The sequence below is a fragment of the Salmo salar genome, chromosome 03, assembly GCF_965601325.2.
Source record: "Salmo salar chromosome 03, fSalSal1, whole genome shotgun sequence".
Taxonomy (NCBI): Eukaryota; Metazoa; Chordata; class Actinopteri; order Salmoniformes; family Salmonidae; genus Salmo; species Salmo salar.
In genome coordinates, this window is record NC_138293.1 from 15650451 (window position 1) to 15671162 (window position 20712).

The window sequence follows — 20712 nt, forward strand, 5'->3', positions numbered from 1 at the left end:
GAAGAGGGTAGAGAGTGGGGATAGGGGGCAGAGTAGGTGGAGAGGGTAGAGAGTGGGGATAGGGGGCAGGGGAGGTGGAGAGGGTAGAGAGTGGGGATAGGGGGCAGGGGAGGTGGAGAGGGTAGAGAGTGGGGATAGGGGGCAGAGTAGGTGGAGAGGGTAGAGAGTGGGGATAGGGGGCAGGGGAGGTGGAGAGGGTAGAGAGTGGGGATAGGGGGCAGGGGAGGTGGAGAGGGTAGAGAGTGGGGATAGGGGGCAGGGGAGGTGGAGAGGGTAGAGAGTGGGGATAGGGGGCAGAGGCAGGGGGGGGGAAGAGGGTAGAGAGTGGGGATAGGGGCAGAGGCAGGGGGGCAAGAGGGTAGAGAGTGGGGATAGGGGGCAGAGGCAGGGGGGTGGTAGGTGGGTGGGTCATTAAGGTGGAGGGGGGAAGAGCAACACATGTTTGTCAGAAGAACTCTCTGGTAGGATGTTGAGGAGAGAGAGCAGCCTGCATGCATATACAAGCATTCCCAATCCTGATCATCGCCAAACCAATACATGCAAAAACGCAAATAAAATCTATGAGTCAAATAAAAGTCCAAACAAAATACCCCCCCCCCCCCCCTAAAAAATACAATAAATGTAAATATTATCAAAAATAGAGCCTTTCATAAAGGTGACATGCCTTTATGTGTGCTCCCAGCTGTCACACCCTTACAGCAGGCCGTCAGAGAAACGTCAGTCATTGGGTGAGCTTGCAGTGACTTGTGAGTGAAGTGCACTTATGGTGTGGAGGGTGTATGTGAGGGAAGGGCCATACTCTGTGAATGTGGCTTACAGTATCTATACCAGTGGCACTTTTCTATGACAATGGCCGATAAAAAAACACTGAAAAAAGTGATTACTTTAAATGACTGATTTATGATATTTATGTACTGTACTACACTTCCTAAACACCGCATCTGCATTCTTGATCTGGTCGCCCTTGGAAAAGTACTTATATCGGATTAGGTAAATAAAGGTTAAAGATTTTTTTTTTTATCACTTTCAATTAATATTTAAATACCTTGGGAGGATATTTGTGCATTGGTTTAAAGTAATGACGTCAGTGATGACATCACACCAGTCAATCAAATGGGTCAGAGCAGCTCACAGATCACTGCACCTGTACATAGCCCATCTGTAAATAGCCCATCCAACTACCTCATCCCCATACTGTATTTATTTATTTATTTTGCTCCTTTGCACCCCAGTATCTCTACTTGCACATTCATCTTCTGCACATCTATCACTCAAGCGTTTAATTGCTATATCGTTATTACCTCGCCACTATGGCCTATTTTATTGCCTTACCTCCCTTATCTCATTTGCACACACTGTATATATACTTTTTTTCCTACTGTATTATTGACTGCATGTTTGTTTATTCCATGTGTAACTCTGTGTTGTTACATGTGTCGAACTGCTTTGCTTTATCTTGTAAATGAGAACTTGTTCTCAACTAGCCTACCTGGTTAAATAAAGGTGAAATAAAAAAGAAATACAAATAAAAATGGATCGACATCCTGGTGACTTGATCAGGCAGAAAGTTCCCCAAAGTGCTAATTCTGAGGCAAGGACATTCGTTGATGTGCAATTGAGGAGATCACAGCAAAGGCTCTGTTTTCAGCTTCATCTAACTAGAGGTTACCAGCACGGCCCGTTCTTTCCTACCTAGCGTCTGTGAAGGAAAGGCATCTGAGTTGGGTACAAAAATGACTCTAAAACTGATTTCCAGGGTACTTCCTGCTAGGGTGAGTTAAGATACTAGGCCCCTGCAGTTGTGTTCTTTATTGTGAGTGTCTGATATGTCTGAGTGTTGATGGCAATAAAAAATAAAAATAACCTCAAAACAAAAACAGACTTCAAACCCTTGAGATAACTGTTAACCACAAAATCAGGAGCAAGGATGGGTCTGCCAATGCAGGTTAATATAGCCTACATATTGTATCTATATTAATCATGGTAACATCATAGATGGCGACTTCATTGATGAATGGACTCCGGCCTAGCCAACAAGCCCCAACAAGCTCATACTGCCAGATGCCTCTGACTTTCTTCAGACACCCCACTACCATGTCATCATCAGTGGTAATGTTGATGCTTTTTGTCATTCCATTCAGAGGATGGGGGTAAATGGAACATTAAAAGAAAACCAAAACAACCGGCATCCAGCATTTGAAGGTTCATGCATGTCAAAACGCAGACATGGAGAGAGAGGAATGTAGAGGAAACAGGAGGAGAAACATAGAAGACTCAACTTACTTCTGAGCTCTGCAGTGATAGAGCAAAACAAAGACAGAACACAGTACAAAGTTTTAAACCCCACAACATCCACGAAACAAGTGAACCATTACACTTCTCACTGTAAGCACAGGGTAAGGGTTGAGGAGGGGAAGGGCAGGGCAGGGGGACCATTACACTTCTCACTGTAAGCACAGGGTAAGGGTTGAGGAGGGGAAGGGCAGGGCAGGGGGACCATTACACTTCTCACTGTAAGCACAGGGTAAGGGTTGAGGAGGGGAAGGGCAGGGCAGGGGGACCATTACACTTCTCACTGTAAGCACAGGGTAAGGGTTGAGGAGGGGAAGGGCAGGGCAGGGGGACCATTACACTTCTCACTGTAAGCACAGGGTAAGGGTTGAGGAGGGGAAGGGCAGGGCAGGGGGACCATTACACTTCTCACTGTAAGCACAGGGTAAGGGTTGAGGAGGGGAAGGGCAGGGCAGGGGGACCATTACACTTCTCACTGTAAGCACAGGGTAAGGGTTGAGGAGGGGAAGGGCAGGGCAGGGGGACCATTACACTTCTCACTGTAAGCACAGGGTAAGGATTGAGGAGGGGAAGGGCAGGGCAGGGGGACCATTACACTTCTCACTGTAAGCACAGGGTAAGGGTTGAGGAGGGGAAGGGCAGGGCAGGGGGACCATTACACTTCTCACTGTAAGCACAGGGTAAGGGTTGAGGAGGGGAAGGGCAGGGCAGGGGGACCATTACACTTCTCACTGTAAGCACAGGGTAAGGAATGAGGAGGGGAAGGGCAGGGCAGGGGGACCATTACACTTCTCACTGTAAGCACAGGGTAAGGATTGAGGAGGGGAAGGGCAGGGCAGGGGGAGGAGGACCATTACATTACAGGGTGTGTGTTTTAGGGTGTGCGTGTGTACATAGCATTTGTTAGGTGCGGTATCCAGTGTGTGTGTGTGTGTGTGTGTGTGTGTTTTAGTACACAACTAAATAACACATCTAGCTAACCGAACACACAGAATATCGTCACAGGAAATGGCTGAGAGTAGGAAAGGAAGGACATTATAACAAAGACCACCAGTGACACCGCTGAGTAAGAGTGTTGTTAAGAATACACAAGAGTGGAGTCTGCTGAGGGGAGGATGGCTCATAATAATGTCTGGAATGGGGTCAATGGAATGCTATCAAACACATCAATCACGTGGTTTCCGTGCGGTTGATACCCTTCCATTGACTCCATTCCAGACATTATTATGAGCCATCCTCCCCTCAGCAGCCTCCACTGATGCACATCTACACAAAAATACTGTTAGCAGTGCAACTAAAACCACTACTACTGTTACTAGCTCTACAACAAAGAGCAATAAAGACAATAACATGTATTTAACAACTTAACAACAGGTGGTAAAAACAACTATGTGTCCATGTAGGCTTCAGACAATGCTTACGATGGAGTCATGATCTTTGGGAAACAACACTTACTGATGGATGGCCTGTAGAAACTTGCGCTGGTGTTTCCGCACCTTGGCGTGATCAATCTTCTTGACCAACTTAGTGTGTTTGTAGATGAGCCATGTTTCCCTGAGTACATTGGCAGCTGTGTTCTTTACCTGCCGACCAATGAGGAAACGCATGTGAACCCTCGGGAAAGGCAGGGCGTCCCGAACAACTGCCTGTTCATAACATAATACTCTATGTGGATTTACTTTTAGGGAATTGAGAAAGGTAAACTGAATTGAGAAAGGTAAACTGAATTGAGAAAGGTAAACTGAATTGAGAAAGGTAAACTGAATTGAGAAAGGTAAACTTGTAGGGAATTGAGAATAGTAAACCGATGAAAAAAAACTTCTTACCAGGGACATGAATTTGTTTTACCCTGTTCCATCAGGAACCATAAACGACAGTTATTGTATTATTGTAATATAACCTCCCGTACAGTAAGGGATGTGACATTTACAGTAGTGCTCAGTGGTGGAAGATCAAAGATGCCACTAGAATGAGAGTGTGAGTGACTCACTCGTTTGCAGAGTTGTGTGTCCATCATGAAGTTGTGGACATGCTTCTCAGCCTTGGTCAACTCCAACTTCCTGGCTACCACGGCGACCACCAGCGCAGTGCAGCCAGCTCCCTATTGGTCAGAAACATAGTCAGGCCCAGAAATGAAATAATGTGAAGGGTGACTGTTGAGTTATTGTATTAATAGTGAGGTGACTGCTTGGAGGGAAACATTTCAAGATGTTGAGCTGCTCTAGAATAAAGCAACAAGTTGAAGAAATACATCATGTCAGATTTAAAACATGGCTGTTTCGTGGGAATAATATGTCTATTAGTCCTGCAATATTGCATGAAACACACACCAAAAAATGAATTTCCAATGACAAGTAACATACCATGATCCCTGTAAGCAGACATACGCCTTTCCCACAGTACGTGTTAGGTACCATGTCTCCGTAGCCAATGGAGAGGAAGGTAATAGAGATCAGCCACATGGCTCCCAGGAAGTTACTGGTCACTTCCTGTGTGTCATGATACCTAAAGTAAGGAAGAGAGAAACAGAGGAAGATACCCATCAGTGACATCCGATACTGTAAAGGAAACCTGAGCATGCTGGAGAGGTCGTGAACTAACAGAGGTGGTTGAAGAAGCAAGAAATGACATGTGCATAGTGTTTCACCTTTTGTCATGCCTGCACTACACATCTAAAAAGCAACCAATCCATGTTGGAAACAAAATGGTGAAACGTTATGAAGTTGTGCCGTCACATTCCAATATACTGTAGCTGTTCAGTCAATGCTCTGTGGTAAATTAAGATGCACATTCAATCATTCAATGAGTAGCCAAATTAAAATGATATGGAAGGGAAAACATAATTGATTTCAATAATCCTTTTAAAGAATCTAATTAAATGCTGATGGCGGTTTGAGAATTCTCCACAGCAAAACACTGAACATTTACTGTATGTATCAGTGTCTATTAAACAACTTGAGACGATGGATGATATCAATTGAGAAGCATTTAAAAATAGACATGAATCCAGACATACATCTGCTACTCATTAGCAGAGAAATTAAACTATTATGGCAGATGATTGGAATAAAGAAAGTGACATACATTAAGTTATGCAGCTATGCATTTAAGCGTTATGAGAACCGCAGGCAATTGATCTTTTAAGTTTGAGTCTTACAGGATTTGAATCCAAACTAACCACTGGAAATCTAAAATACTATAACCACTTTGATCAGCACTCATCCCCAACAAATTCTAAATCAATGCACCCAAATAATTTGCATTTGCTCTACAAGAGAGGAAAATATATTTGACCATCGACATCATTTTGTTTAAAGAAAGGAGAGTGTCAATTCTCATTTCTTACAACATAATGGGGGAAAAACTACTTTGGATCTGTAATGTGAAGAGTTTGAACTACCCCAAAAAAGGTTTGGTTATGAACATCATCCCTTCAAAATGTATCACTTCATTTCATCATTCTGTTTACTGAAAATGGCAGAAAACCATGCGATAGCCAATGCCCCTTAAAACACAACGTCTAAACGGGACCCTTGGGACGTCCCAACTGACTTCACCCCATTGAAGTTGACATTTAAAACGGTTAAGGTAAGGGTTAAGGTTAGGGTTAGGTAAGGGTTAAGGTTAGGGTTTAGGGTAGGGACATTCCAAGGATCCATGATAGCACTAACCCTAAAACCACAGCAGATAGATAAAAAAGACCACCACAAATGTCAACATTGATGATGACATTACCATCCCCTTTGCATTGTGGGATAAAGTCCCAAAATTAACCCATCCAGCCCAACCCTACCATTCTTTACATACTACATCCCTGATTGGCTAAGGTGCTGTCTAGGAGGAGTCATAATACTGAGGCTCATTGTTCAGCTGGATTACTAACAGCTCTCAAAAGTACACAGGATGACTATTAAGGATAAAGAGGATGACATTTCTGCTCCCAGAGATTTTCTTCGAAAGGGATCCTTGTTAAAACAATTAGGAATATGCTAATGACTTGATTATCCAGCAGTAACCCAGCATGTGGAATTAAAATGGCTGGAACAATTTAATCTAATCAATGCAGAAATACAGTTTGTAACACCTGGTGCAGATGAACCAAGTTTGGAACTCTTGAAAATTCTTGAAAATCTCCTCCTAGACAGTTCACTTTCATTAAGGAACTAACCATGCATTCAGCAGGTGTTGCTGAACTCTGATCTCCTTAAAAGAAAACTCAGTTCAAAAACTATCTTTTGGTATTTCTATCATTAGTCCACTGATGATACTGTCGCAAAATATTTTGCATGTCAAGTTGCTGAATTCACAGTGTGTCACCAGCCATATCATATATGTTTCCTTTATTTAACTAGGCAAGTCAGTTAAGAACAAATTCTTATTTTCATTGACAGCCTAGGAACAGTGGGTTAACTGCTTTGTTCAGAACGACAGATTTATACCTTGTCAGCACAGGGATTTGATCTTGCAACCTTTCGGTTACAAGTCCAACGCTCTAACCACTAGGCTCCCTGCCACCCCAATCATGATGATCCAAAATGCATTATATGATGATGTGGCCGGTGACACTTTGCTTCTTGAAAGTCCAGCATCTTGAAAACATGACTGTTGACATCCAAAACATTTTGGGACTGTATCAACAGTGGATTAAAGAATTAATTAAAGAAATACAGAAGGATGGTTTTTGAGTGGATTTTTCCTTTACGTCAACTCTGCTTTCATGCTCAATGTCAGGAAAAACAACATGATCCTTTTTTCCTCAGAGTCAATAGTGTGGGTTCAAGCGACTGACTGTATGGCATGCAAAAAAGCACGTCGATACAATACCATGCAGGCATTAAAAAGATGTTTGCATCCTGCATGCTGAAAAGCCAGTATATTGAGAGCAAAGAGAGCGACGACAAAGTGAAAACCATCCTTGACAAATATCACAATATTGTCAAGTGGATGGGGGTTGAATATTTATATAGCCAGTCTCTTATCTGTACGCTGGAGACCAGTAAAAACGCATTAATAAGCTCAATGTTTTTGACTTCCCTGTCTCTTTCACCTGGATTGTTAGGGCTGGATTCAATCCGTATCGTGGAAGTATGGAGGAAAAATTGTGTTAAAATGTAAATGTAAAGCCCGACATATGCAGCGTTTACCATGAATGCAGTCTCCACGAAGGAGGGAACATTGCCTTTAAATTTCAATCGAGCTATAACGTGATACTTCTGCGATACGCATTGAATCCAGCAACGTTAGCCTTCAATAGCATCCTCTCTGACAAGGCTTAGAGCAAGGGGGACAACACTATAGTGACTAATTCGCTCATTTTAGACATTCTGTGACTAAAACAGGCAAATACATGAGTCATTCCAGATCACTAACTCTGTGACAGAACCTGGTGGAAGTCGTGTCTGTCAACATATTACATTGCTTCTTATTTTGTCCTCTGATTCATGTGATTCATGTGAACTTAAGTTGTAAAGAAAGAGGTGAAATATGTCCTGAAAGTTATTTTCTTCTACAGTTGTGTTAATTGTTTATTGTATCATGACGAGTTCCACTCAATCACTGGCTTCATCAGGGTTGGGTAAATATCTGGTTTACACACTGGAACTGTCTCAAATTGCATGGATGCTCTTGACGGCACCAATTACGCCTTTGTAGGAGGAGTACTTTAAGTGCCGTAGTGTCCAAATTATTTTAGGCTGGTGAAAGCGATTAGAGCACGACAATGCTAGAGGTTTGTTTTCCATTTCCGCAATGGTGTAACATTGCACAGTGTATGGTTTCCCTGTATCACGATGTATTTGCTTTAAGAATACTCTTATTGTGGATCTCTACATTTATGACTGGACATGCTTTGATGTGGAATTTTTGTTTTTAGATGCGTACAAAACTGTAGATAGGTTTTCCCCCAAATCCTTGAATCTTGAAGAGGACTCAGACAAATGTCCATAGACTACAGTGATATGGGCACTAGAAGCTACGGATGCAGAACCAGTCGATGGCATTTTGAAGCTCTCAATATACTGTGTAGAGTGTTGGCATAGCATGGACAAGAGCTGGCACCACTTTCGACCTATTGTGAGACCAGAGGAATTGTCTGAAATAAAATGTCTCCCACCCTTGCAAAACATCCCATAGAAGTAGGCTTCGTGTTGTAGACATGTCATTGTTTGTAAGATCGCTCCCTCAAAAAACTCTGTGTTCCCTTACTTTGTCAGCAACTCTATTTGCAAGTACGCACATATGAGAGCACTAGACCTAAACGATTCCTTCCAGAAAGGGCTTTAATGTGTGTTAGACTACAGGAATACCACTTGATTCACAGTGTTGAAAACAACCTAACCGGTGACACATTGCAATCTATCTACCGCATCAGCCAACACAAGAGAGACCATTGAAGAATGTCAACATCATAAACAAGTCACTGTTCTGGGTGGTATTGAAGTACACAACTCACCCCTGTATGTCCCGTGTGGCTCAGTTGCTAGAGCATGGTGCTTGCAAAGCCAAGGTTGTGGGTTTGATTCCCATGGAGGACCAGCATGAAAATATATGCACTCACTACTGTCACTCTGGATAAAAGTGTCTGCTAAAATGTAATGGGAATTGATTAAAATGGATGCAGTGATGCTTTTTCCTCTTCATTAAACCCTGGCCATCTCTTCATGTCATCTGGTCTGTTAACCCTGGCCATCTCTTCATGTCATTTGGTCTGTTAACCCTGGCCATCTCTTCATGTCATCTGGTCTGTTAACCCTGGCCATCTCTTCATGTCATCTGGTCTGTTAACCCTGGCCATCTCTTCATGTCATCTGGTCTTTTAACCCTGGCCATCTCTTCATGTCATCTGGTCTGTTAACCCTGGCCATCTCTTCATGTCATCTGGTCTTTTAACCTTGGCCATCTCTTCATGTCATCTGGTCTTTTAACCCTGGCCATCTCTTCATGTCATCTGGTCTGTTAACCCTGGCCATCTCTTCATGTCATCTGGTCTTTTAACCCTGGCCATCTCTTCATGTCATCTGGTCTGTTAACCCTGGCCATCTCTTCATGTCATCTGGTCTTTTAACCCTGGCCATCTCTTCATGTCATCTGGTCTTTTAACCCTGGCCATCTCTTCATGTCATCTGGTCTTTTAACCTTGGCCATCTCTTCATGTCATCTGGTCTTTTAACCCTGGCCATCTCTTCATGTCATCTGGTCTGTTAACCCTGGCCATCTCTTCATGTCATCTGGTCTGTTAACACTGGCCATCTCTTCATGTCATCTGGTCTGTTAACCCTGGCCATCTCTTCATGTCATTTAGTCTTTTAACCCTGGCCATTTCTTCATGTCATTTGGTCTGTTAACCCTGGCCATCTCTTCATGTCATCTGGTCTTTTAACCCTGGCCATCTCTTCATGTCATCTGGTCTGTTAACCCTGGCCATCTCTTCATGTCATCTGGTCTGTTAACACTGGCCATCTCTTCATGTCATCTGGTCTGTTAACCCTGGCCATCTCTTCATGTCATCTGGTCTGTTAACCCTGGCCATCTCTTCATGTAATTTGGTCTGTTAACCCTGGCCATCTCCCCCAGAATTCTTTATCTCCATCTCTTACCGTATGTGGATGAGCTCATGAAAGAAACAGATGGTTTGTCCCAGGGACATACAGTGGCAATGCCTGACAATGTGCCTTCTAAACCAGGGTTTCGCAAACTCGGTCCTGGGTACATGTTTTGTTTTTTGCCCTAGCACGACATAGATTTGAATACCCGGGTCTATGCTGTATATTATAGGTTGAAGCTTAAGCTTTAGATTTTGGGAAGGACCGAGTTTGGGAAACCCTGATCTAAGCTATTTGAGGAATGAAATCAAAATGACATGAGTATTCTGAATCTTCCAAACCCTGTTGTTAGTTGTAGTACTAAAAAGTAACATAGAAACATTTGCCAAAAACATTGGTTGGAAATAATTGTTTGAGATATCAATAACTGTTACCTATAAAGATAACATTATACAGGAGTAGACCATAATGCCAAATAAATTATTATTTGTTCCTTGTATGGCATGCAAGTCAGATTAAACCTGAAATTGAGAAAAACTGGTTTAACCAGTTATTGAGAACGCAATACTGTATATTGAGCAGCAAGCAGTATTTTTATTAGTATTACCCTGAGCAGGCAAATGGTTGGACAGGCTAATTTGCTCCTAATATAAGCCACTGCAGTGGAAAGAACATTAAAAGGGGACTTTTATATGCCTTAGCTTGTCCATGTACTAACAACAGTCTTTTCTACAGGAATTCATCATATCAAGCAAACTCATCGTAGCACATTAAAAGAATTTTAACAAGTCTCCTTGATTTAAATGAGAATTTGAGCAGTGGCAGAGATTATTTTGGGACAAATTTGTTGAAATGTAAGAGGGGAGGGTGTCAGAGGCGGTAAACATACAGATAGGATTAAACTCAACTGGGGATGACCTAATTAAAAAAACTGCAGACCTAATTGTGCTCGCATCATCCAGCCAAAATGCAAAGCAAGCATTCCAAATGGATTCTAGCAAACATGTCGAGTCAAGATGAAAGTCTCTTTTCATTATCATTTACAGAACAAAATGGTAATAAAATGTATTTGAATCTAAGTCTCACAATATGACGCAAGCGATACAAGCCGTAGCACAGCCAACACAACTAAAAATAGCAAAAGTAAAAGTATCAGAAGACATAACAACACAGAACTTCCCTACAGGATATCTCCTTCAAACAGCCATTGTGGTCTTAAGAGCAAAGCTAAAACTCTTTTGTATAGCCTTACAGCCTCAAAAGCTTTCTTTGATGAACGTCAACATCGTCGTGTTCCGGAACTTTGTTAGGTCATGCTTGTCCATTGTCAGTAATAACTACTGCATGGAATATCAACAGGCATGAAGAACACAGTGTGGAGGTATACTCCAATGGTACACAAAATACAACTCAAACTCTGCTTGAAAGTCTACCTGGACCATCTGTCACACAACATTCAGTGTGTACAGTTAGTGTGTGTACAGATCATTCTATATCACAACATAATGAGAAAGATTATTTTGCAAGTTTATGAATGTCTAGGCAATTCATTCCTTCATATAATCATTCCTTGGAATTTCAAGGTTTTACACACATCTCTCATGTCACGATATGGCCTGCAGTTCATTAGCAGCTAAATCCGAACCTGAGAAAAGCACACAGAACTTTCACACGGACACTAATGTGTGATTTACACAAAACTTTTAGTTGTGGTGAAAGTTCAAGCGCACAAGTATCTCTGGCTAGGATTCCGCTGGACATGAAGCTGTGTACTGTGACTTCAGGTCGAGTGACAACACACACATGATATCGGTCAGTAACCGGCCAGTAACTCAACCCTGTTAATCTGTGGTGAGGGAAAGTCTCTTAACTTTCCAAAGCTTGTTACATGGCCAGAGGTCCCCAGGAAGACCGGGGTGAGAAACGACCGTCTCATGTAACCTCGGGAAAAAAAGTGTTTAGTTTCAGAGAGAGAGAGAGTTAGAGAGAGGAGATAGGACCGGAGGGGGGACAGGCAAGGCATGCAAGTGTATCTGAGTTCTGACTGGATTAGGCCTGCTGGTTATGAATAAGGAAAGATAAATAAGTGGGGGAGGGGATGAGGAAAAACTGCAAGCATGCCACGTTAGATGGGTACAGTAGTAGGAAATATGCAAAGGATCATGATGCAAAAGAGGAGGAGTTTGATAAGAACGCCAAAAGACTGAGAATCTTAAATAAAGTAGGGGAGCTCTGGAGCTGTATCAAGGGGGGCAGTGACCAGCATTGCTTCCCTCTACTGTACCATCATGGTTCCTGCCAACACCGCCACTCAGCCAACCACCCCTCCTGTCCCCTCCACCCACCATGTATCTTTCATTCACCCGTCTATTCCAGACAGACTCCGTGCTCGTCCAATCTCACACCGTTCTGCCCTTTGGCTCAGGAGCGTGGTCAATGTAACAGTGCATCAGCAGATTCATTTCCAAACTCACGCACAGCACTTTGGAAAACAAGCGCCTCTTTTTCTGAGTGGGTTGGAGTGATGGGATCGAGAGCAGTAAACATGAAGACTCCCATGCTGTTTCATTGTTTACCACGGGTGAGAACTCAGTCCATGTTATGAAACTTCAAACTGGAGACACTGCATTTGCCTTGAAGAAACAAACTCCTCATGACTCAATTTTGGAAACTGTGCTAGAACGGATAGCAACACCCTCACTATTCATCATCCTAGCTGAAGAGCTTTTTGTGAAACACTTCCGGGTTAATGGGGTTATTATAATATGGTTAAATGTTAGAACTTTGGTTAAAAAAAAATCTAAATCGAGCTTAAATCCACATTAACGACTTTGTACCAGACAAATGACTTGATATTTGTTTTCTCCTCAAATAAGCACGGATGTTTTGTATGAATATGTATCTCAGATTAAATTCCTTTGCCACGTCTTGAGCAAACTGAATCATCTGGCAGAAGTGACAAAAGCCTGTAGAATACCTAACGATTACGACATCATTCAATCAATTATTCGAGAGGAGACACATAATGGAATGGTAATGTGCGAGAACACAAAGGACTAAAAAGCTTTTGTTCCTCAGCAAATCTTGGAAGTAGATGCTGAAAAGAGTGGGCACATTATGGATCTATAACAATTACATAAGGAAGAGGAATGAAAAAAGACAATTGCCCTCAGGCTTGCTGGTGAAGGTGACTTGAAGGAGCTGCTCCATTTTAGCACAAACTCCCTCCTCCTCCTTCTCCTCCTCCTCCTCCTCCTCCTCCTCGCTACCACAAAACAGTTTAGAAGAGACGCTTGGTTCAAAGTGCTGCTCAAATCATAGGTTTCGCCTATGCTCCTAGCCACTGAATGTATTTTTCTTTGTTGATATATTTTTGGGTTTTTGAGGATGGGTGACACATTCATGCCGACTAAGGGGGGAATACCTAGTCCCCCTTTGCCTTACTCTGTTTGGAAAGGATAGCAGTTTTTTTGGGGGGGCTGCCCCTCGCCCAATCCCACCCCCATCCCTCACCCACTCAGGGCAGCAGTGGCGCCAGCTCGGTGCAAAATGATAGGTTTTCCACGGCTAGAGAGCGAGGACTCACATGGTATCCCTATGGAGCAGCATAGTAGGGAAATAGAAAGTACAACATAACATTATAGACACTCACACACACACACACACACAAAACACACACACACACACCCAAACACACGGAAACATGTTATTTTCAAATTGAAACCATAACTGGACTGCCTTATATTGCATGCACTGCTGCGGACTAGTTTGGCACGGAGCGTGTGGTGGGCATATCATCTATCCTGACCCCATTAGCCACTCTAGATATTTCATGGTGTTGACTCCAGCCGCATTTTGCGTCCAAGTACCATAGACATCCGACTGTAGAGCTTGGTTACATTTCCCTGTGGTTCTATGGTTTTCCTTTGTAATGTTGATAGATTACCAGACAGATACAACACCATCAACAATGTCATCCATACGTTCTATTCATGCTTTTCACAGTATTTGGCAACACCTGTATCTTTCATGGTTAAATCTAAGACAGGAAAAAAACAGTGTGTCCATCCATGTGATGGTATCACTTTAAGGCTTTATGCAAGTACATTCAGCAATACACTATTCATTCCTGTAGGCTTGATGAACAGAGTGTTCTTTTGAATATGTGCCAACAAACTATTTGGTGAAGTTGGATTCGAGTTGCACCTCACGCTACTTCTTTTCGGTTTCATGTGGAGGTGGAGCCAAAGGTCAAACACTGTTTTCTCTGCTGGTCCTTACGTGGCTCCAGGGTGCAGGGGGAAGTGGTTAGTGAGGGGTTAAGAGAGCAAGGAAGTATGGGATGGAAAGGGAGGAAATAAAAAGCAAGCAAAACGTAGGAGAGCAACTCACTGTCTGACTGACTGAAAGATTGGCAGCGAGTGTTCCTGTTGACTGATTTGACTTTTTGACTTACAGCCCTTTTGTCATAAGGAAGTGTTACAGGAGCTGACGTCAACCCATCCCACCTCCCTCAGCCCCTACACACCAAGGAAGACAACTTAACATCAAAGTAATGATAAACTTCTAATTGGTCTGAAAAAGCGTGCTCTTCCCTGCCTCCTCCCTTTACTCAGAGATCTGTGAGAATCCCCACCGCCCCCTTGAGAAAAAGCCTGATGTGAACGGGGATCCTTGGGGCTGCTCAGTATTACCAAAACAAACCATTCAGCAAACAAACAATTAGACACTCATGAATTATGGAAAATCTGCTAAAATAGCGTTAAAACAAGGAGTAGGGACTCGTGGAGTGATCGCTGAGCTAATGAAACCCCCTTCTTTTTTTTACCCAGGCAGTGGTGTGTGTGGGGGTACGACACATCAAGACATTACTTTGGGCTAGTGAGCATGAACAGAACACCACAACACAACTGGACACAGAGAACAGAAAGCAGGAAGGAGGGAGAGAGAGAGAGAGAGAGAAGGGGGAAGGAGAGAGACAGAAGTGGGGAAGGGAGGGAGAGAGAAAGAAGTGAGGGAGAGAGAGAGAAGTGGGGGAGGGAGAGAGAGAGAGAAAGGGGGGTACGGAGGGGGAAAGAGAGAGAAGTGGGGGAGGGAGGGAGAGAGAGGGGGGAAGGAGAGAGAGAGAAGTGGGGGAGGGAGAGAGAGAGGAGGGAAGGATGGAGCGAGAGCGAAGGGGAGAGAGAGAGAGGGAGAGAAGAGGGGGAAGGAGGGAGAGAGAGAAGGGGGGAAGGAGGGAGACCGAGAGAGAAGGGGGAAGGAGGGAGACCGAGAGAGAAGGGGGAAGGAGGGAGAGAGAGAGAAGTGGGGGAGGGAGAGAGAGGGAGAAGTGGCGGAGGGAGAAGGAGGGAAGGAGGGAGAGAGAGAAGGGGGAAGGAGGGAGAGAGAGAGGAGGGAGAGAGAAGGGGGAGGGAGGGAGAGAGAGAGAGAGAGAGAAGGGGGAAGGAGGGAGAGAGAGAAGGGGGAAGGAGGGAGAGAGAGAGAAGGGGGGAAGGAGGGAGAGAAGGGGGGAAGGAGGGAGAGAGAGAGAGAAGGGGGAAGGAGGGAGAGAGAGGGAGAGAGAAGGGGGAAGGAGGGAGAGAGAGAAGGGGGGAAGGAGGGAGAGAAGGGGGGAAGGAGGGAGAGAGAGAGAGAAGGGGGAAGGAGGGAGAGAGAGAAGGGGAAAGGAAGGAGAGAGAGAGAAGTGGGGGAGGGAGAGAGAGAGGAGGGAGAGAGAAGGGGGAGGGAGGGAGAGAGAGAGAGAGAAGGGGGAAGGAGGGAGAGAGAGAGAAGGGGGGAAGGAGGGAGAGAGAGAGAAGGGGGGAAGGAGGGAGAGAGAGAGAAGGGGGGAAGGAGGGAGAGAGAGAGAAGGGGGAAGGAGGGAGAGAGAGGGAGAGGGAAGGAGGGAGAGAGAGAAGGGGGGAAGGAGGGAGAGAAGGGGGGAAGGAGGGAGAGAGAGAGAGAAGGGGGAAGGAGGGAGAGAGAGAGAGAAGGGGGAAGGAGGGAGAGAGAGAGAAGGGGAAAGGAAGGAGAGAGAGAGAAGGGGGAAGGAGGGAGAGAGAGAGAGAAGGGGGAAGGAGGGAGAGAGAGAGAAGGGGGAAGGAGGGAGAGAGAGGGAGAGAGAAGGGGGAAGGAGGGAGAGAGGGAGAGAGAAGGGGAGGGAGGGAGAGAGAGAGAGAGAAGGAGGGAGAGAGAGAGAAGGGGGAAGGAGGGAGAGAGAGAGAAGGAGGGAGAGAGAGGGAGAGAGAAGGGGGAAGGAGGGAGAGAGAGAGGAGGGAGAGAGAAGGGGAGGGAGGGAGAGAGAGAGAGAGAAGGGGGAAGGAGGGAGAGAGAGAGAAGTTGGAAGGAGGGAGAGAGAGAGAAGGGGGGAAGGAGGGAGAGAGAGGGAGAGAGAAGGGGGAAGGAGGGAGAGAGAGAAGGGGGGAAGGAGGGAGAGAGAGAAGGGGGGAAGGAGGGAGAGAGAGAGAGAAGGGGGAAGGAGGGAGAGAGAGAGAGAAGGGGGAAGGAGGGAGAGAGAGAGAAGGGGAAAGGAAGGAGAGAGAGAGAAGGGGGAAGGAGGGAGAGAGAGAGAAGGGGTAGGAGGGAGAGAGAGAGAGAGAGAGAAGGGGGAAGGAGGGAGAGAGAGAGAAGGGGTAGGAGGGAGAGAGAGAAGGGGGAAGGAGGGAGAGAGAGAGAGAGAAGGCGGAAGGAGGGAGAGAGAGAGAAGGAGGAAGAGAGAGAGAGAGAAGGGGGAGTGCCGACACACACAGTGCACAATGATGGGGGCGTGTGTTTCTGTGGTGCTTGGCTGGGTCTTTCCCTCTTTAGGGAACTCCCTAGCCGTTTACCTCTCGCAGACTCGCACCGTCCAGGCGGCGATGATCCAGGAGGAGATGCTGAAGACCAGCAGCACGGTCCCGGGGCAGATGGTCATGAGCGTCTTCATGACGAAGCGTGTGTTGAAGTTGATCTTGTTGAGGGCGCCAATGCTGCGTGACGAGGCGTCCGTGAAGAGCTTGCTGTGCAGCAGCATGACACGGCCGATCAGGTAGAGCCTGAGGAACATGGGGATGGAGAGGATGATGTCCACGTCGGCGTTGGCCGTCGACGGAGTGTAGGTGAAGGCGATCCGTGCCGTCCAAGTGAAGCGGTAATGGCCCGGGATGGGGTGGATGGCGCACACCAGCAGCTCCAGCACGATGAAGAAGATGCGCTCGTACGTCATGGCTATCCTCCAGTCGTCCGCCCCATTGTCCACCATAAACAGCTGCAGGAAAAGCAAAAAGTAGCTTAGTTATGCGTTATTTTACAGACTTTACCTCCTTTATTTTACAGTAGTTACAAACTTTATTTTTCAGTCTTTATATACTTTATTTTACAGTAGTTATATACTTTATTTTACAGTCTTTGTATACTTTATTTTACAGTAGTTATATACTTTATTTTACAGTCTTTGTATACTTTATTTTACAGTAGTTATATACTTTATTTTACAGTCTTTGTATACTTTATTTTACAGTAGTTATATACTTTATTTTACAGTCTTTATATACTTTATTTTACAGTAGTTATATACTTTATTTTTCAGTCTTTATATACTTTATTTTACAGTAGTTATATACTTTATTTTACAGTCTTTGTATACTTTATTTTACAGTAGTTATATACTTTATTTTTCAGTCTTTATATACTTTATTTTACAGTAGTTATATACTTTATTTTACAGTCCGTAGTACATACTCTGCTGTTCTATCTCGTGTGTAATGATGTTCAAGATGTCAGAGAGAAAAAACAGTGTTGGTTGTTTGAAGTAACCTGTTTGTTGTTGTAATATTGCAAACAGACGTGGCAGTTTCACCGCTGTGGATTACAGATTTAATAGATGCCACTCTTCACATTTTAAAGAGCCTTAAAAAAAGTACCAGTTATTTCAGTCATTTTCTGTAAATATCATAATATAAATCAGCTGAATTAGGACTGTAAAGTATCTAACATACCCAATTATGTTGACCTGTTTAAATGTTGAATACTTAAAACAATTCATCAATAATAGGCATCATCACACTCAATAATCAAACTCAATTTTCAAGCAATTCAGGCAATCACCACACCAGCCCATAAATTATAACAATGAAATGGTATTTCCTGCCAAATTGTTGCATTATTTCGACTCACCTGGATTTCCCGGGCATGGTACATTATTATAAGACCAAGCAATATAACAGTGGAAAGGCTGATAAGGCATTTCAGTGCAAATGAGTACGAAGATTCCTGTAGTGAGAGACAGACACACAATAAATATAGTTTAGAGATACAGTGATATTGAGGAGAAATATAAATATATAAAATAAATTAAGAATATTTATTGACGATTACATAGCATGTGCAACCTATGTTGACTTTCAGAGGAGTGGTCATACCTAGGCTTCACCTCCGAACTGTAAATGTAAAAGCATTAATATAAGAAATCTTCAACTTAGATTATTTTGTTGTTGTGTGAAATAATTTAGGCAGTCTTCATGGTGGGCAAAACATGTTGATTTTGGAAATATTGTTGGATGGAGCTAACAAGACCAAAATAAATCCATCTAACTTCTATCTTCCATAAAGGTTTCCCTCTGGAGTGAATGTAACTAGTAGTAAGGAGAGGAACACTGACAATGAAAACACCACATATTGTTAGCTTAAAACGAGAGAGCTGAGGAAAGGGGTTTGAACTAAAAACAACAGCACCACAAAGTGTTGTCTCAAAACAATGACAGTAGCAGGAAGTAAAGGTCAAACATTGGCTCTAAACAGTACACAAACGATTTATTCATCAAACCCACCACTAGGTATTTTCAATCTAATAGTAGCCTAGATGCAGAAACAGAGCAGTTACGTTGTGCATCTTCTACAGTAGCGTTAGCAGGAAGCAACCCACCGTGAGCGGTGCGAGTGATGAATTGATCGTTTGGACGCTAGAGCTGCAACGCCTATAAAGGGTCATAGATCTTTGGAATAAGGACCTGCACTACTAGACTTCCCACTGTGGGTAAAAAGTGATTTGATGAATCAGCTGTAATGGTGGGGACTAAAACATGTTATATAATGATGGGGGGGGGGTTGTAATCACAATCCTGACAACAGTGACAAAAACAACAATAGGAATCATTGTAAATAATCGTCAGGGGCGATTGTAAAAGCTGCCCATTGCTATGTTGTCAAGGCCCGCGGACGTCCAAGTCGTTGTAAATGGATATTGATATGCTCTCTTGGGGTGGGGTCAAGTAAGCATGCATTAGAATATGAGCCATTACACTGATCATGCCGCCACAAGACATAGTAACAGGCAGGGAGAAAATTAGCGAATGTATTTTTAGCAATCAACTAGATTGCTTTGCCCCTCAGGTCTCTGGCACCTCTCGACCCTATAATGTCTCAAATTGTTTTGAGAAGTCCCCAGTGAAATAACATTGAGTAAAACCAATTCATCCACCTGACAGAAATATAAGGGTTTTTCAGTCCCCAAAAGCTCACTCCCTTTAACACATCAACCCCCCACCACACCTCTTTAAGGGTTGGGAAAAATCTTGACTGACTCACATGTCCATGTGATGTGACATGCAAGATGAAAAATGATTCGTCCTTATTGTAGCGCATTCTATATGGTAGGAGTGCTGTGTCACTCAGGGATAGGATCAGCTCAATTTAAACTCAGACCAACTCGACAATTAATCTAAATTTACTACAAAAATTGGTTAATAGAAACCTTATAGACACCTATATGTAATATTGAATTTAACAATTCAAATAAATGTGTAGAATTGGCTGGACTTAACCAAAACATTGCTGCTCAATCTTACTTTACCTCATGCAGTTGTAAAAAATTCAGTAGCTGTTCCAGCTATTACTTAGGCCAATCAATGCTGGCTCGTTGCATTGACTATGTGGTGACGCTAGCCAACAGTGCAATCTTGTAAACATTGGGGCCAAACCTTTCCCTAAGTGCACTGTGACAAATGTTTGGTACAGAAAGCACTGCCCAAATCCAAATTGATTGGTTGACGGAGCTAATGATAGGTCAGGGAGTCGTGACCAGGTCATGGCGACCCTGAAATGACAACAGCCTGCCGCCATGTTGGGTTGTCCTGACACTCCCACGTGCTGGTTAGAGATAATGTCAGTCACTTTGAAGCAGCTCTCTCTATTCTGATTGGACAGCGTTGTTTGGCTGCAGGGCAGGCTTCAAAGTGACTCTCAAAATACCAGCAGCAGCCTAGTGAAAACAGTCCTTTGGCCAAGCTCTGACCTTTTTTGAATCGCAAGCATTGTCATTCTACTTACACAAATACCTCTGAAGTTCACTATGTGTTCACCATGTTTAACATGACATCCTATCTAAACATAGCATACTCCGAGTCGTTATTCACGTCATAAACAAGTATGGGGGAAAACAATTGCCGTTTGCCATCTGCAGCCATTAAACATATCCTAGATTTACGTAGTTACAACTTCAAAACTAAATCATTTTTGGGGGAGCTCTCATAGGATTACAATGTTGTTTTGATTATTGCTTGAACAGTTGCTAAGATTACATTTGGTTGTGATAGTTGCAAAAATCCTATTTTTGGATGCAGCAGTTAGCTAGAATGCTAATGCTCATTGACATTTTACTAGTCGAATTTGAAGTTTTTAAGTGTAATGCAGTTGATTTGTGAGGATGACACAAACAATATATTAAGCAGGACATTCATACGAGCCTTACAATCCAATTATAATTCAAAAGTAGTGTGAAATGCATTCATAAGCAACATGAGGCTTTTTTTGCTACCGGTCTATGAGAACTCCCTCGTGTTTTCCCCCACAGTGAGGAAATTGTGTATAGCGACTCAGAGAATTGCAGCATTAGAGGTATTCAACAAACAAAAAGACCACCCAC

General features: G+C 43.6%; 1 protein-coding gene across 1 annotated transcript in view; it reads right to left on the bottom strand.

The window, feature by feature from the left end:
• Window positions 1-20712, bottom strand: part of kcnn1a (potassium intermediate/small conductance calcium-activated channel, subfamily N, member 1a) — a 61554-nt gene that overhangs the window by 7050 nt on the left and 33792 nt on the right. Inside the window, exons 3-7 of the mRNA XM_014190005.3 lie at window positions 17967-18062; window positions 16640-17058; window positions 4656-4797; window positions 4283-4393; window positions 3748-3875 (exon numbers count right to left, since the gene is read on the bottom strand). Coding sequence (XP_014045480.3) covers window positions 3748-3875; window positions 4283-4393; window positions 4656-4797; window positions 16640-17058; window positions 17967-18062 — 896 coding nt within the window. The remainder of the gene's footprint in view (window positions 1-3747; window positions 3876-4282; window positions 4394-4655; window positions 4798-16639; window positions 17059-17966; window positions 18063-20712) is intronic.